Below are 17883 nucleotides of genomic sequence, written 5' to 3'. Positions count from 1 at the left end.
ATAAATGCCATATCATATCATAAAATACCCCCCATTGACGACCAGCTCTTATTTAACACTCTACTTAAAAAAAGCTGCTGATCACTTTAAAATCCAAACTCGGGACATAGATGAGGACACTGATTTTGTAGATGACATTCTGAATGAAAAGAAAGTGGCCAGTCAGTCAATACCTCTTCTACAGTCAATTAAAAAAAGAATTGCCTTTATCGTTAGTTTCACCTTCTTGTACCTCAGAGTTGAAAAAGTATTTAAACCCGCTCCATCAGACCCCCCCTCTACATTAGAGGTCACGTCAAGCCAGATTCCCTTGTTGCCACCCCATCAAGGAAAAGGGAAGGCATACTATTGTCCAACGCTGAAGCACCGCCAGACAAAGGGTGCAAGAGACTCTAGGCAAGAGGGTAACCACTGCTGCGTCTTGCTGTACTCGCATAGCTATCAACCGTAATTACCAGTTACAATACTGCTCAGTGGGATCTGGTACAAAAACATCTTGACTCAATCCCTGAGCCAATTAAGTCCCATTTACTGAGAAAAAAATCAGACAAATTTCTGTCAGGGTGGGAGCACCTTTTCTTCATCAAACCGCACATTATGTGTGGATGGAAGCTGTGGCAAACAAACACATCAACCTTTTTATTACTGTTAGCGATATTCAAAGCTCATCAAGCTTTCAAACAGCTACTAGGGAGCACATTCCTCATTCTAACAGACAGCACCACAGACATGGTCTGCATAAACAAGCAGGGAGGGGCACATTCTCCAGGGCTAGCCCTGAACATTTGGTTATGGGCTCTGAAACACAGCATGTTCCTCCTATTTCAACATGTCCAAGGGGAAAACAATTCTCTGGCAGACGTGCTTAGCAGAAGCATAGAACATCCATCAGAACATGAGTGGCAATTGCATGCAGATCTCCTACGCAACGCCTTCTCAAACTGGAGTTTCCCAGACATAGATCTCTTTGCGACCAAAGAAAATGCACAATGCTGAGACTACGCATCAGGGTATCTCCAGACAGAATCCAAAGGAAACCTACTATGGATGAACTGGTCCGGGAAATGTGCATAAGCTCCCTCCCTACAACTCCTCTTCTCAACAAGATAGTCCACAAGCTACACCAGGAACAAGTCAACATGATCCTAATGACTTCTATGTGGGCATATCAAACGTGGTTTTCCCACTGTTGAAGGCATCTCTCTGTCCTCCAAAGAAACTACTGTGCCCTTTCAACATGTCACAGAATAAGTATACAAAACTACATCCACGCCCTGAAACACTAAACCTGGCATTGAATCTGGTCATTTAAATCTAGACCAGTGATGTATGGGCATCTTAAAGGAAGTGCGCAAGCCTAACCCAAGGCATTTCTATTTCAACAAATGGAAACGCTTTGTCTTGTGGGGCGAAACACACAAAATAAAGCCTATTGACTGTTCACCTTCTCATGTACTATATCTTCTAGACTCTGGGTCAATCTATAACTCACTACGAGTGCACCTAGCAGCACTCTCAGCTAGTCTAGGGATTATTTAACACAATTGAGTGCATGCCTGTTTGTGATTTATAATCGTCAGGGGCATGAGTATCATCCTCTCTATAACTCAAGAACCCCAAAAGACAGTGATGCAGTTATGCTTGAAAGAAGGCTTTATTTGAAAGCGCCCCTGGATGAAGACTGCTCTCTTCTGCTGTACTCAATTTTAGCGTTGTGCCATGAGAGAAGAACGAGAGGAGTTTTAGCTGGAGGGAGGAAAATGTAAGGGGAGTGATTCCGTATTAGTAATTGCATGTTCTCATTCTTCCAGTCCACCTTCCTGGATGTCTGTGTTTAACGCCATGCCCACCATCTGTTTCGGATTCCAGGTATGTCTCTGCCATCGTTGGCCACATCAGCCAGATTTTTGTGTGTGTTGTGTTCAATCAGTCTGTGCTTTTGGGTTTGGGCAACTCCTATCATTATGCAACTTAATATTGTGCTACATGTGTCTTGCCTTTCTTTTTTTCTTGCTTTGCTCCTCTTTGTCCACCTTTTCACGGTTATCCCTTCTTCTCTACCCCTCTCCTTTCTTTCTTCCTCCCTTTGTGCCCATAAATCCCACTTCTGGTTCTTGTTCACACCTTCTATTACTCCCTAACTTTCCACCACCTTGCACTTATTTCATCCTTTCCCATTCTCCCTGTCTGTCTTCTACCCATGTACCCTCCTCTTGCCTTGGCAGTGCCATGTGAGCAGTGTGCCGGTGTTTAACAGCATGAAGCGTCCTGAGGTGAAGACCTGGAGCTGGGTCGTGACAGCTGCCATGCTTATCGCTCTTTTTGTTTACACAGGAACAGGTGAGGTGTCACTTGGTATGCTAGTATTCCATCCTCTTACAGTATCCGCCATTTCTTCATTTCTCAATAGCCATGACCTTTAGTTAATTGCCAGAGTCTGTGCTCCCTCACCTTTAAAAGGACACCCAAATTGTTTCCACACAGCCATTACTCCTACCTTTCCTCCCCACTGCCGTTCAAAAGAATTGCACCCTGTAGACTGCATCATACATTTAGGATTAGGTTGGTGGTAGGTCATGGTCAACTGTAGTTTGATATCATGTTGGTAGTAAGCCCAAGGACACTTTCAGTCTACATTACATTAAAAGTAGGTAAGTGTTATGCCATTTCCATATCAGCATCCCAAGCTTTTGTTTCTCCCCAATTGTATTTTGGTTTTGCATGGCTATTTTCTCTTTGTTTCCCCTGTGTTGCCACCTTGTTATGGGGATCTTCTTTCCTCCATGATGCTCCCTCTTTCCTGGTCTCCCCAAAGTCGCCTTTTCCTATTCCTTCCCCCATTTTTCCTTCTAAGGTTTGTCTTGCTATCCTGTCTGCCCATTTCTCATTCTTTGTAATTCTCCTAGTAGCCTGCGTGTCATCATTTATTCAGTTGATTATTTTTATCTCTCTCCGTCTCTCTCTCTCTCTGCCCCCTTTTTTCTTTCCATTTGACCTTTTATGCTGCCTTTTATCCCCTCTTTCTCGTTCCTCCGTGCTGCTTCCCCTTTATCTCACCCTTGTGTTTCCCTCCCATTAGTTATTCTGTCCTTTTGCTGTCTTTCTTTTTGTCTCTATGCCTTCTCGCTCTTTATGTCTCTTTCCCACCCATCTGTACTTCATCTGTCCTTGCATTCTCTTCTCTTACTTTCTGTCTACCCTCTTTAGTCTTTTTTTACTTTTCAACCACATCTCTGCATTCCATTTGTATAACTGCAACGCTTGCCTGGGTGACACTTCACTTGTTTCCCTTTGCCAGGTTTTTTTTTACTGAAAACCGATTTTCTTTTCTTTACTTTTCTTTTATTAACTCTTTTTTCCATCCTTTTACTTGCCCACTATTTTATTCTTCTTCCCTCTCGCCTTATGTATTTTTTCTCTTTTTGTTCCCAATACATTCATTTACATTCCTATTCCTCTTCTGTTTTCTTCCCCATCTATCACACCCTGATATGTTTTCTCTCTTTCTTCCTATCTCTCACCCTCACTGTTTCCTCATTTTGTGTATCCCGCATTATTTCGAATCTTTCTTAATCTGTTTCATTCTTTTATTGTATTTAGCTCTTTTGTTCCTTCATTGACTTACGTCTTTTGGTTATGACAGATCAGTCTGGTTAGGTTATTAGCTGGTTGGGACCCTGCAGGCCACAAATAACTGTCAGGGGCCTGTTAATTGAGCCCCCAAATCCCTGATGCGCGTTGTATATTTTCTGTCCCTCTGACCTCACACTTGCATACATATGCCACTTGATATGTTTTTGCATTCCCTGATGTTTGTGTTCATATATTCTGTCCAACCCCGCCCCCACTTTGATATAATGTTTCTCGGTCAAATTCATTGTCTCCGTCACGCAAACTCACTGTCTCACATACACATCCTCTAAAAAACTCTAGCATTTGAACACATACATGCAGACACTCACTATTACTGTTGCAGAACATCTGTGTACATCTCAGAGATACAAGCTGACACACTCATTGTCACATGCAAAAGATCATATGCATGTAAGGGGAATAGGGGAAGAAGAAAGATTGGATGCAGAGAAGGAAAATGGAGTGGAGCAGCCTTGGATGTTTCTTCTATGTGCAAGTGGAGGAGAAGGATTTACTTTACTGTCACCCTGTGTGACGGGACGGGCAGGAGTCTTCAGAGTATTTTGGCATTGCTTTTCAAATAGCCTGCAGCCCGTTTGTATTGTCTATCTATGCTCAGCAGCATTGCAACTCCTACCATTCCTCCAATGGGGTTAGAGGGGCATCCTTGCAGGTTCTGTGTGGTGATACCAGAGGTTCTCTTTTCAGTGGCTCCATATGTGCTGACCTGTGCTTCGATGTCTCTCAAGAGTGGCCCACCAGAAGCAGACGTGGGTAGAGAGCACTTGCTACAGACCAGAATTTCTTGGATTTGTATTTGATTTGTATTTGTATTTGTTTTGTATTTGTATTTGTTTATTATTTGTATTGCACACCGATCCCTGAGGTAACTGGGCTCTGGAAGCGTTACAGGCAAATATGCAGATATTAACAAGCATTCAGGTAGACCAGTTGTTATTGTTAGGTCTAGTGATAAACATTACAGACAAACATATCCATATAAATAATAACAAGTAGTCGGGAAGACCAATGGTTACAGGTAGGTCTAGTGTCAAGTATTACAATTGAGAGCATGAGAGATAGGCAGTCATAGGTGGAGCACATAAAGAAGCAGCAGCATATAGACAATAGCCTCATCTGATGGGCTTATCATTAAGCCAACTTTTACTCTGGTTTTGAAGGCAAGGAAGAAGGGTTCTAGCCTGATGGTGAGGCAGCGAGTTCCAATATTTGGCTGCTTGAACTGGGAAGCTGGCTCCCTCCACAGTTTTTAAGTTGAACCTTCGTACCGAGAGGCATTGGGTAAGGGCACATCTGGTATGCCGAGATGGTAGGTGTTTGCTGAATTTGTCAGAAAGGTATTTGGGAGCCGAGTTTGAAAGGCATTTATGTGCGATTGCCAGTGTATGGAGGGTAATTCTGTCACAAACAGAATTGGCTTTCCGTCTGAGAGTTGAAATATGACTGGATCTTGGAATGTTAAGTGCAGCTCTCAATGAGTTCTTTTGTAGGACCTGTAGCCTGTTGAAATTCCGTTCAGAGGATCCTAGGATGAGTGTGTTGCAGTAGTCAATCTTTGACAGTGCTAAGGCTCTAGATAGCATTATACAACTGCTGGTGGACAGATAGGATTTACAGCCGTAAATTAACTTGTTCGTATAGGCTGTAGAGGATGCCACAGAGCTGACTTGTTTCTTTAGGGATAAGATGGAATCGAGATAAACTGAAAAGTTTTTTATTTCCTTAGCGACTTTGATCATGTTTCCATCAATATTAAAGGAGATATACCTCTGGTCCAGTTTATTTAGGCGTGCCTGGGTGCCGACGATCAAGAGCTCGATCTATTCGTCAGTAAGGCAGACATTATTAGAGGCCATCCAAGCCTGGATTTCTAAATAGATTTCGTTAATTAGCTTGAAAACCTTGTCATAGTGGTTTGTAAGCGGGATGAGGACATGGGTGTCATCTGCGTAGTACGTGTACATGACACCCAAGTTGTCCAATCGATCGAAGAGGAGCTTCGTGAATATGTTGTAAAGCGGTGGTGAAACACGAGCCCTCAGTAACCCCACAGTGAATAGGGCTCGGGTCTGCTGAGGCTGAAGGTGAGAAAACTCTGGCGGTATGATTGGATAGGAAGAATTTGATCCAATTGGTGGAGAAGGCAGCTGCAGTGGTTAAATGGACAGTTAGGATTTGATCAACTAAATCAAAAGCTGCAGACAAGTCTAGCAGCTGAAAGATCGCCAAACTGCCTTTGTCCTTCGCCTCATGCATCTGGATTTTCAAGTCCAGGAGTGCTTTCTCCGTACCATGTCTGGGCCGGAAACCTGATTGTCTAAGGCCAAGTAAGTTGTTTTCCTCCAAGTGTTTCTGGATTTGCAGGTATGCAACTCTATGCAGGATTTTTAAAAGGAAAGGGACGGTAGTCATAGGCCTATGGTTTGTGGGAATGTTAGGATCTAAATTAGGTTTTTTAAGAGAGGCATAACCCAGGCCTCCTTAAGATTATTGGGGACTAAACTTGACTTGAATGAAGAATTTATCAGGGTGGCAATGAACGGGGACAGCTATTTAGCTCCTTCCTTAATGATGGAGGCAGGACAAATGTCTCCTTGGCAGCGTGAGGGTTTTAGACCTTTAATAATGTCTTCACTTCTTTTGGTGTAACTTGGGGGGAAGAAGCAAAAGGCGGGCATTTGGGGAGTCTTTGCTCATGCGCCAGCTTAGAGAAGTGGCTGCTCATGAGGCTACACTTTTTGGATTCTGTTTTGCTTTGTAGTAGCGCTATTTTGTCTGCTAGTGCTTGCTGGATTTTGGTGCACCAAGCCGCATCCATTGTGCAGTCCTCAGTCAGGGGTGCTAGAGATTCTCGTTCCTTTAGGATGCTAAAGAGCTCCTTGGTGCTTGATTTAGCGTTGAGGGTTCTGGCGTTGTAAGATTCTTTTTTAGTGGATAAGATAGCCGATTTGTAGGCTGAAGCCGCTGTATGATATGATATGATAGTTAATTTATACAGCACCTATACACAATGTGTTTCAAAGCACTTCAACGCAAGGGAGGGAACAAGGGAAAATATAATGACATTCTTACAGGCCATGAACAGTAAGGATGTGAAAACAAGTAAGCAATAAGTCACTTTCTGGAATCAAAAGCCTAAAGTCTGGTTCCCCCTTCCTGAAAATACACAGATCATCAGTCACTCATAGTCTGAGGTATTTAAGTTTCCTCAACTCTTATTCCCACCAGTCCTGTAGTCTTCTTGGTCTTCTTTACTGTCTCTGTGGGATTGGACCATGGGTCACAACGTTGTGGACTCAAAATATGGGTGACCAATGGTAGGAGGGCAAGGGTCACCAAGTGCAGTCTCGTCTGTTCTGCACTGTTTGGCAGGTGAGCTATCATCTCGGAGGGAATGATCTCTGGCTCGCTCTCTGAGGGTCACTGACTACTCTCCAATCCCACCCCCTTATGGCTGTCCTCCTAGTGCCTGCTCTTTCTATCATCTCTCACTATTTGCACTATCCTTACTCTGTACTGATGTCACCTCAAGCTGCTCCAGCACATGTTTGTACTTCTCTCCCCTTTTAGCCTTTATCAAGACTTCATTCTTAGGGTCTTTTCTTCCTGCTTTGTTTCCCTTCCTGCGCTCTCCCCACCTCCTTCGGTTTATGGGACACTGCCCTCTTTCCTCTGGGTCGTTCAACACGTCTCACCCTCTTTTCTTCCACCACCTCCTAGTCCAGGGGATTCCCACAGTCTGCACTTTCCCCTGTCTCCTGGATTCCTCTCTTTACCACCTCCCAAGTCTGAGTCTTTCTCTCCTAGACCTCTGGGGCCTGTCTCTCTCCCCAATCTCTGGGGACTTTTGATCCCCAACCTCTGGCCTTTCTCTTCCCCATCCTCCTCTTGACTTCTGATGTTCTACACTGTTTTCTCCCTGTTACCGCCTCTCCTTCATTTATCTCAGTCATTTTGTTTCTTGCCTCCAGCATGCTTCTTTTCTTTGCCACCACTCCCTCCAAACTCCCACACTATCCAGGTCCCTCTGGCTGCCTTTCATACTTTCACAACCTTGCCCTCGGGTTGGGCTTTGGTCTGGGAGTTTCAGGTATGTTTGTTCAGGACCCTGACTGTGATTGGGCCAGGCATTTTTCTGAGTGTGTTCCTGGGTGTTCTTGCGTCTAGCCTAGGCCTGTTGATCTCCTTACCGTTCTGAGCCTTCTTAGAAGTGGTCTGCCATCTTAGATTTTCAGACTAGCGGACAATCCCTCTGGTCAGACGCACAGTTTGCGGGCCCTGAGCGTTCTTCTCTTGGCTTCCCTGGGCCTTGATGGTAATGTCGGGGTGGGCATGGGTTTGGAGTTCGTGAGCCTGCAAACAAGTTGACTCAGTTGTGACGTTAGAAGCGCAGGCACTTGGGAATCCATCATGCAGCGCTGCAGACTGAGCTGATCTCTTTAAAGGGGCTATGTTGATATGACCTTGTGACAAGACTATGCTAAGCTTGCATGTGAGGGTGACGTAGACCACAGGAGCTGCCCTAAATCCTCTATCACTAAGCGTGAAGCAGTAACCGGCCCCCTTTCTCACCCCCATCTCAAACCATAGAGCAAGGGTCTTCAAACTTTGGCTCTCTGGACATTTCAGACTACAACTCCCACCAGCTCTAGCTAGCATAGTCAATGTTGAGGGATTATCGGAGTCCTAATCGGAAACCTCTGTAGAGCTGCAGTTTGCAGACTCCTGCCTGGAACAAGACATAGCACTTTGTCACAAATTCCACTCAGAAGACCAAGAACCCAAAGAATAGAGATGCTTGGCGATGGCTGTGGAAGCAGCCCCAGGAAAAGGAAGAAGAGTTGGCGGCAGGGTAGAAAAGAGACCTGCTGATAACTGAAACACAACGGTTGAAGAAATCGCTAGTATTTTTGCCACTCGAGGCTGGGTTGGGATGGATCACAGATGTTTTTTTAGAGGATCCCAAAACGAGGTTCAAACTTTGCTTGTGTATTGTATTTGCTTGTATGTGTTTTCTTCTATGTTTCATTTGCCGTACATGATTTACTTTTATCTTTAACCGGTTGAAATATGTTAAACATTGACACGTATAGTGCCAACATTTGTAGACTTTACATTTTAGGTAGATGGTATCCTTAATTTTGTATTAAAAAATGGTGACCTTATTTTATCAAATATATGCATGCATCACATTAGCGTTGTGTTGATAGTTTGGGAAGCCCGTAAATGTGCATTTTAACCACATTTCTAATTCTGATTTATGTTTTAAACTATGAAAGCTCTGCACATTTATGCAATATGATTTAGCGAGGTCACCCTGTGCACGTTTGTTTTTAATGTACAGTTTTAGAAGACCTTAAAGTTTATTGTTGATCATAATCTGGCAATAACATTGCTATTATACTTGATAGAAAATGTGCTATTGCTTGAATCTCATGATGAAGATAGGTTTGTTGCGCACTATAATACTACTAGCTCCTTGTTGTCCTCAAGTAAACCCCCCCTTACACTCTGTGGTGTCTTATACCCAGGGGCTGCTTTTAGCTCGGTTTATCAACTCTTTATTTTGAGCCCTACAGAGTGAATCAAAATGTGACATTAAAGCACAAAGTAATATAAGCAGACTTTATGTATCCTCCTGAAAAAGGCTGACTTGACATTCCCTCCAACATTTGCAGCATATGCAATTTCTCCATGCCTGGGGCAGTAGTATACACCAATCTGGGGAAATGTTTGAAAGCGGCTGAATGGATTGGGGAGTTATGAAATGGAATGAAGTCTTTCTTTCCTTTAAGGTGATCATCTTAACTGGCAGAGATCAATAGATCACTTTTGGCCCTGGCTTGAACTCTCCTTAAAAAGTTAAACTTCAATGTTTCTCTCCAGCATTCCCCGCCCCCTCCCAACCCTCATGTCCAATTTCTGACTATTTGGCAGGATTATATAAGAGATGGTATTCACTCATCTGGCAAAATGTTTGGAAAAGCTGCAGCAATTGGGGAACATTCTTGAACGGATTGCCTCTTTGCTGCTGGGCAGGCTCAAGCAGATAAGGATGGGTTCCTACACCTCTATGGGTTTTGTCCCTTAGGGGTCTGTCGTGGATCAGCACTCTCCCCTCTTCACCATGCTATGTCAAGGACACTGGATAATATCATCGAATGTGATGTCTTTGAGTGTCATCAGATTTATGTCTCTGTCAGGGATGTCGGGAATCAGCTCAGATTCTGACACAGACCACTTACTCCACAGGCCTCAGTGCTCATTCAAGTGTTTAGCATGTCTGCAGTTTCTCTGCCCATGCTCTGCTATCATCAGAAGACGCAGCCCATGTGTGTAGACTGCCATCTATAAAAGCTAGCTCCATGCTCCCTATCTTTTGCCCTGCAATGTAAGTAGTCACTATTGTCTCATGGGCTTCCCTGATCCCACCAAAAGCATGCGTCTGCTTGTTGTAAAAATCAGCAGGAACGAGTCATGAAGACTAGCACAAAGTCCTCATGTTCCCTGTAAAGACCTGCCTGCTCCTCACCAGAATTCCTCTGCCAGTGTTGGTCAGATGCCGGACTGCCCCTGTTGGTGAGTTTGGTAGTCTGCGTGAGAGTCTGAGCACCTGGGGCAGTAGGGAGGGTCTGGCACTGATAACGCTTTACTTCTCTTGCAGCCTCAATTGGCGATCCACTGTGCAGCTATCCATCCTAGCCCTTCCAGCCTCTGTGCTGAATACCCGAGGGAAGCTGTCGCTCCAGTAGTGGCCAGATGATTCTGGCCCACTTGTTTCTCTAACGCACCACATTATCTCCTGAAGAAGTGTTTGGGTAGTGAGAGGTGCAGTGCAGACTGGCATCAGCTCCTGTGTGACATCAGAAATTTCACAGCCTGACACGGGTTTTGCTGGGGATGGGGGACTACTTCTCACCCGACCATTTACTGTTTACACCTGTCTGATGCTGGCTCCATGGAGGATGTGGGATGGATACCAATGGGGCTGGAGCTAGATTCCACGATTGGACCAATTTTGTGTCTATGTGGGAATAATGTTTGAAACGTTCCAAAGAAGGGGCTCATGCTGGAATGGGATCTGACATGAACAGTGTCATGCTTCTGCCACGTTGGTCTCTGTGGCAACGCTGGCATTGGATTCACTGCAGGCCTGCTCCAGGATGGCGGCTGCACATACCATGCGCACTCCAAGCAAGATGCCTGCTATTGCCTTCCTGGCCATCTGGGAGCTTCTCCGCATATTTGGTAGCTGCGTAAGAGAGACTGTTCATTGCAACTTTTCGGTAACCTCCCGGCTAGTTACTCTGGCTCTTCGTTCCCTCTGTTTTCCCCCAGCTCCTTCACTCCATGCTGCCTGTCCCATCTCCGCTGACATCCCTAGCTGACACGAAGTCCTTTCCCCTTCTAGTTGCCAGCGCTGCCTCTGTGGTGTCTTCTGCAAGCCTGAATCCACTCCAGGAATATTTTTGCTCTCTTCTACTCTGTGCTTCTCCCTACTTCCTTCACTGTGCGGCTGTAATGTAAGCCGAGAATGGATTCACTGCATTGGTTCCTTCCTGCCATTCTTCTGCACTACTTCAACACTGCAGTTCTGGGGAACGCCTATTTTTGATCCATTGGGGGTAGAACCTGGTACCAACTTTAGCGTAAGCAAAGCTATTCGACAGTAAGGGTTTCCATTTCGTAGCACTGACCTAGGGTTACAGAAGTCTCGGTCAGGGAGGAGGGACAGACCTGGGCCCCACACCATTTTAATAAACACCCTTGAACTGTCTCTGTGGCTTGGTACATTCTTTGATAAATCCGTGAAAAATGGTTTAATACAATGAAATCTGTAGTAACTCCTACGTGTATGTAGAAATCCCCAGGGGCATAAGAGGGACCCAGGGAAAATGTCACTATTCAGGCAAGTACCTTTTTAAAAGTCACTTCAGGAGAGTTTGAGTTGGTAAATTTTTCCCATAGGAATCAACAGAACAAATCCAATAGGCAGAATTACAGTTATTGGACTAAGTAAGGTGAGTACTTGTTTTACCCCACAATGCGGAAAAGTCAGCAAGCTACTGCAAGGGATGCCAGAGTTAAACCCCATTGAATAGCTCCATTCTCAGGTTCGATCCTGAGAATCATCAGGAAGGAGGGAAGCAAAGCAGGGTTCCAGCCAATGGAAGTCAATTACAAACTGTGGCGGAGGGTACCTCACCACTCCAAGTTCAAAGGAACCTCTGGGGGCAAATATGAAGAATAACCCAGGAACCCAAGACCCTGCGACAAGTTCAGCACCAGATTAGGAAGACTTGGCTATGGAACAGCGCTGCAATCCGTTTAGTACAAGGCTTCTTCTTTTTTGCAGGGTGATTTCCAGGATCCGATACCCACGGATTTGCACCCTGGATCCAGACGACCCAAAAGAAGAATTGGCTTGTCAGGTGGGTGACCTGCCTGCCAGAACAGCAGGAGCAAGGATAAACCAGGCATCAGAAAGACAGAGGAACCCTACCAAGCAGTTCCGGGCAGCTTGGAGTGCAATATGGGGCAGTCAGCAGAATTTGGTACCACAACAGCGATAACGATGTAGGCAACCCAAGATGGCTCAGGTGAAGGGCAGAGGTGGAGTAGTGTCCTACGACCTTTCTGGATGTTGTGGTGATCTACCTTGAGGTGCTAGTTCCACAAGGGTAACACAGGAAGACAACCGTAAAATAGCCCAGTAACGTTCCCTGCATGGAACATCCGATCTAGCCAGAAGGAGGATGCAGACCAGCCCAGGAACAATGTTAGCAGACAAAAGAAAAAAATTCAGCTAAGGATAAAGGACCCAGGGCTCAGCTATTATGGCCAAATGTTGTCCTAAAATTCAGAAGCTCAGCTTTGTGACAAATCCTAAAGCAGTTTCATGTCAGAAACAAGCAGAATTTTAGAATGCAGAGGGTCTCCCATATATATCGTCTGTGATAATGTTGGAAAGAAATGGTTGCAGAGTTGGCACCGTAAAACTGCACTCTGGATCATCCTGCAGTGCAATAATTTCTCTTTCCTCCGAGTATGTTTTGGAGCACAGTCACTTTCATTGCATGCCCATTCTCTCCACTTTGATTTGTTGGATGGGGATTCCCTCAGTGTGGATCTCTTGGCGTACTAATGTTCATGTTGTTGGCTTGTAAATTGAAAGTATTCATCCCTGTCCTTCAGACCTTTGACTGCGAGTTGGCCTTATTGTGGAACCATTTGTTGTGCCTTGAGGCAACAGGCAAAGTATAGTAATATAACAAACAAAGACATCTTCTCACCCTACCTCCTCTGCCTGTCCCACATCCCCTCTGCCATTAACACAATCTAATGAACTCAGGCTGCATAAGTAGCCCAGGCTATATGTTCTCCCTATAAATGGCTATGTATTACTACTTATACAAAATATTTGTATTTGTATTTTGTATTTTATTTATTTGTAAAGCGCACCAGGCCCAAGGGCTTCCGGGCGCATGATTTAGGTTACAGACCTGTTACAGGGAATATACAATTAGAGAACAACGGAGGGGAATAAAAGAGATTTACAATAAAGATGCAGGAAGAAAAATATACAAGTATACAGGTAATATACATGTTAACAATTAAGCAGATAAACTGGCGGGTTTGCGCAAGAGTGCAGTGGGAGCTAGTGATCAGGCTGGTCTTGGGATACCAGCCAGGCTTTGGGATTGCTCTTGAAGGCCGGGAAGGATGGTTCTGCTCTGAGTGGGTTGGGTAGGGAGTTCCAAAGCCTTGCAGCCATGACTGGGAAGCTGCTTCCGCCTGATCTCTGGAGGGTGAAGCGGGGGATAGAGAGGCAGTTGGTTTGAGCACTTCTGAGTGGTCCAGAGGAGGTGTGAAGGTAACATATGCTAGCCAGGTAGCAAGCTGCTTGGTGCGAGATGCTTTTGTGTGTTAGCGACCTTTGAGAGAAACTCTTTGGGAGACTGATAGCCAGTGGAGGTTCCGTCTGGTGTAGGAGATGTGGAGGTTTCTAGGTATGTTTATTGCCGCTCTAATAGCATTATTTTGGATGATCTGCAGTTTACTGATGTTGCATTGGTTGGACCTGAGATAGAGGGCGTTACAATAGTCGATCTTAAGACAGGACCAGGGTACTGGCTAATGTGGTACAGTTGGCTGGCGATGGGAATGGACGACATGATGTGATGAGTTTGCATGTGTAAGATGCAGCAGAGGAAACCGCGTTAACTTGTCTCGAGAGTGATAAGGTGGCATTGAGGTAGATACCAAGTGTTTTTGTATCTTTGGCCGCTTTGATGGTATTGCCATCAATTGTGAAGGATTTGAAGGACGGGTCAAGCTTGCTTAGTCTTTGGTGAGATCCTAGGATGAGGATCTCCGTCTTTTGATCATTCAAGCACAGTTTGTGCTGAGCCATCCAGGCCTGGATGACTTGATAGATGGAATTGATGACAAGAGTTTCAGTTTTGTGGTCACCTGTGATGGGGATGAGTATGTGGGTGTCATCGGCGTAACTGGTATATGTGACACCAAGATAGTCCAAAATATCAAAGAGTGTTTTCGTGAACACATTGTAGAGTGTCGGGGAAACACGCGTACCTTGAGGAACCCCGCAGGTGACTGGCGTGGGGTCAGCAGAGGCAGAAGGGGAAAAGACTCTCTTGGATCTGTTTTCCAGGAAGGAGGTGATCCAAGTGGTGGCTTTGTCCGATAAATTGGTGGCGGTTTTAAGGTGGCGGCAGAGGATTTGGTGATTAACTAAATCGAAGGCTACAGAGAGGTCTAAAAGGAGTAGTAAGGCGAGCCTGCCCTTGTCTTTTAGATCTTCAATCTGAGTTTTAAGATCTAAGAGGGCGGTTTCCGTGCCATACCGAGGGCGGAAGCCTGATTGTCTTAGTCCCAGGAGATTATTAGTTTCCAGATAAGCTTGGATCTGCAGGTATGCTGTGCGATCAAGAATTTTTAAGAGGAAGGGAACTGTGGTAATGGGTCTGAAGTTGGTGGGTATGTTAGCACCCAAGGTGGGTTTTTTGAGGAGGGGAATAACCCAGGCATCCTTGAGGTTGTCGGGGACAATCCCAGAACTGAATGCTGAGTTTATGAGTGTGGTAATGAAAGGAACAAGACTGTGGGAGGCTTCCTTAATGATGGTGGGGCAACATAAGTCGCCCTGACAGTTGGATGGTTTGAGGCTATTAATGATGTGCTCAACGTCTGTAATGAATAAAGGAGAGAAGGAAAAAGGTTTTAGAGTATCATGGCTGGTGCTAGTACTGGTCGGATGGATTTTGTGCTGCACGCTAGCCTGCAGGCTTTTTTTTGTCACTGATTTTGTTTTGGAGAATGGTGATTTTGCCAAGGAGAGCCTTTTGAATATTGGTGCACCAGGCACTGTCTTTGGAGCAAGTGTCAGGAGGAGTGGCAGGAGACTCCAGTTCCTTTAATATTCTGAATAACTCCTTGGTGTTTGACTGAGCTTGTTCAATGCGTTTGTTATACTCATCTCTTTTGGCCTGAAGTATGGCCTCTTTATAGTTTAGAGTGGCTAGAATAACGCTGGCTTTATTTTCAGTTGGGTTACTTTTCCAACGTGATTCGAGGCTCCTTTTTTCTTTGCGAAGGATTCTCAGCTGTGGTGTGAACCAGGAGTTGAAGTGGGCTCGAGGTTTAGGTTTAAAAAGTTTGGTGGGGTCGATGAGGTCAAGGGCTTTCTGCATGGTCTGGTTGTAGGTGTCAACCAGGACAGTGGGGTGAGAGCATGAACAGGAAAGATCATTGAGAGCGGGGAGGATAAGTGGGAGTAATTTGGCGCAGGTTATGTTGCACTTGTTTCTTGTGGCGGTGGCAGGTGCGATAAGAGTGGTGGCGTGGATTATTTTGGTGGGGATACTGAAGGTGATGAGGTGGTCAGTCCAAGCGCAAGGTTGGTTAGATGCGATGGAAATGTCACAGTTTAGAGTAGCAAACCAATCGAGGATCCTGCCCTTGGAGTGTGTTGGCGTTTTGATATGTTGTGTGAGGCCTAGGTTGAGTAACAGGTTGTTAATATTGTGCGCAGTGGTATCATGAGGGTCTTGGAAGCCTAGGTTAAAGTCACCAAGTACGATGATTTGGGACTTAGTCTTAGTGTTGTCAGCAAGGATGTGGGAGAGATCTTCGACAAATGTTAATAGAGGACCAGATGGTCTGTAGATGAGGTGGAGTGATAGTCTGGTTAGGGGAGATCACTAGCTTCACTGTGAGCAATTCAGCGGAGTTGATAGGGGGCGCGGTGGAAGGGCGAAGACTAATGGTATTTTTATGTATAAAGGCAATACCACCTCCTTTGGACTGACCAGAGTTGCGGTCTCCTCTTATAATAGTATAGCCATCTGGGATCGCTAGGTATAGGAGGGTACCTGAGGCTGCGTGGAGCCAGGTTTCGGTGACTGCTAAGAGATCGAGGTCATGCGTGGTGATGTCAGCCACATCAAGTGCGTGTGCTGTGAGTGACCTGGTGTTGATCAAGGCAGCCTTGAGGGGTTTTGTGGAAGTGTGAGGTTGGTTACTGGCAGTAGGGTTGTCACCCACTGAGGGTGTGGGGAGGGAGGTAGGTGCTATTGGTTCTTGGTGGGACAGGTTAGTCCGCTGGTTAATAATAGTGCAGTGATAGTGGGCATGAGGTAGTCTAGAGCCTAGTCTGAGGTTCGTCAGAGGACCTGTGCAAGGTTGGTTGGGGGTAGGTTTGAATGCAAAGTGTTCAAGATATAGGGATGGCGAGTTAAGGTAAGGGTTGCAGGGGCAAGCAGCCATGGCATTAGCTGGGGCTGGATTTTGCTGTTGTGTGTGGCACAAGGTGCTACTGAGGCATGGAGCATGAGGGGTAGTAGACATAATGGTTAGGCGTTGGGGCGCGCAGAAGAGTAGGGGTGTGTGTTAGTGGGTCAGTGTCAGGTCTGCAAATAGTGTTACAACTGCTGAGGGTAGGCCCTAGCAGTGCTGATAGGAAGAGGGTGCAGCACAGAGTGTGGTAGAAGCAGAGTAAGTACACCTGCTGGTTGACCATAGTAACAATGTGCAAGTAGGCAAGTTAGCATGGGCGGTAGATAGCACAGAGCAGAGAGGAGCAGCAGTAGTGGCTAGGCGGAGTAGGGTAGAAGCTATTCGCAAAGCAAAATATGGTGGCAAGGCAGTATAGGGCAATAGCAGTTCGCAAGAGCACAAAATGGTGGCAAGGCAATATATGGCAATAGCAGTTCGCAAGAGCACAAAATGGTGGCTGGGCAATATAGGGCAATAGCAGTTTGCAAGAGCACAAAATGGTTTCAGTGCAGTAAAGGGCAATATCTGTTGAAAAGAGCACAATATGGTGGCAAGGCAATACAGGCAGTAGCTGTTTACAAGTACAGTGGCATCACATTAGGTAGGTGCATGCATATGATGGCGTCACAATGGGCGAAAGAGGATATGCTGGCGAGAGAAACAAGGCAAACGGCTGAGTATCAGGAGTGTGAGGGGTCACTAACCATGTCGGAAGCATCAGACGTCGTGTATAGAGGGGCAGGATGATAACAGGACTGGGATTGAAACGGGAGGGGGATGATTTGGCCTGAAAGAGCAGAGTGCGGTTTCAGGGTGCTAGGGCATGTTGGTGAGCAGGAATGATCATAGATAGTACAGTCTTACTGTTGCAATAAGGCGGATCCTCCACGTCGGCGGCGAGTTTCGGCAGGGTCTGCAGGTATGGACCATGAGCACATGGATGCAATGTTGGGCATAGTCACTGGGCAAGCTGGATATGAATGGACAGAGTTCCGTGGCCAGGTGGCCCGGCGGCACGGACAGGCAAAGACAGGCGCACTGTCCTTAGAGGTGGTCCTTTCAGCGTGGACCCGGCTGACGCCTTCCGGTGTTGGTGCCGGATGGAGAAGTGTGGCTGGTGCTTCGTAAGGCCAATCAGGAGCCTTAGCGTCCTTTGCTAGGCAGCAAAGGTATCACAATATCGCACTTCGGTATGTTTGTTCACTATGTTCAACAGAGCAGCACTTTATTTGTATCCAATATAGAACATTTCTACTGCAGTAACTAGTTCAACAGTGCAACAGTACATGCAGTGTCAAACATTTCTACTGCATTAAATGTAGATGGGACTGCATGTTTTTCAGTGGGCATGTGTTCTACGTGTAAAGCAAAGCAGAGCCCTCCACTGTAGATAGTTGCCCTTTGAGTTGATGGACTAATTTGTCATTGCCC

General features: G+C 45.7%; 1 protein-coding gene across 1 annotated transcript in view; it reads left to right on the top strand.

Moving 5' to 3' along the window:
• SLC38A7 (solute carrier family 38 member 7) overlaps positions 1 to 17883 on the top strand; it is a 220110-nt gene that overhangs the window by 129023 nt on the left and 73204 nt on the right. The window contains exons 6-7 of the mRNA XM_069654672.1: positions 1812 to 1869; positions 2226 to 2340. Coding sequence (XP_069510773.1) covers positions 1812 to 1869; positions 2226 to 2340 — 173 coding nt within the window. The remainder of the gene's footprint in view (positions 1 to 1811; positions 1870 to 2225; positions 2341 to 17883) is intronic.

This window comes from Ambystoma mexicanum, chromosome 1p (assembly GCF_040938575.1).
Source record: "Ambystoma mexicanum isolate Mex_15411 chromosome 1p, UKY_AmexF1_1, whole genome shotgun sequence".
NCBI lineage: Eukaryota > Metazoa > Chordata > Amphibia > Caudata > Ambystomatidae > Ambystoma > Ambystoma mexicanum.
This window is presented reverse-complemented; position numbering and strand designations above follow the sequence as displayed.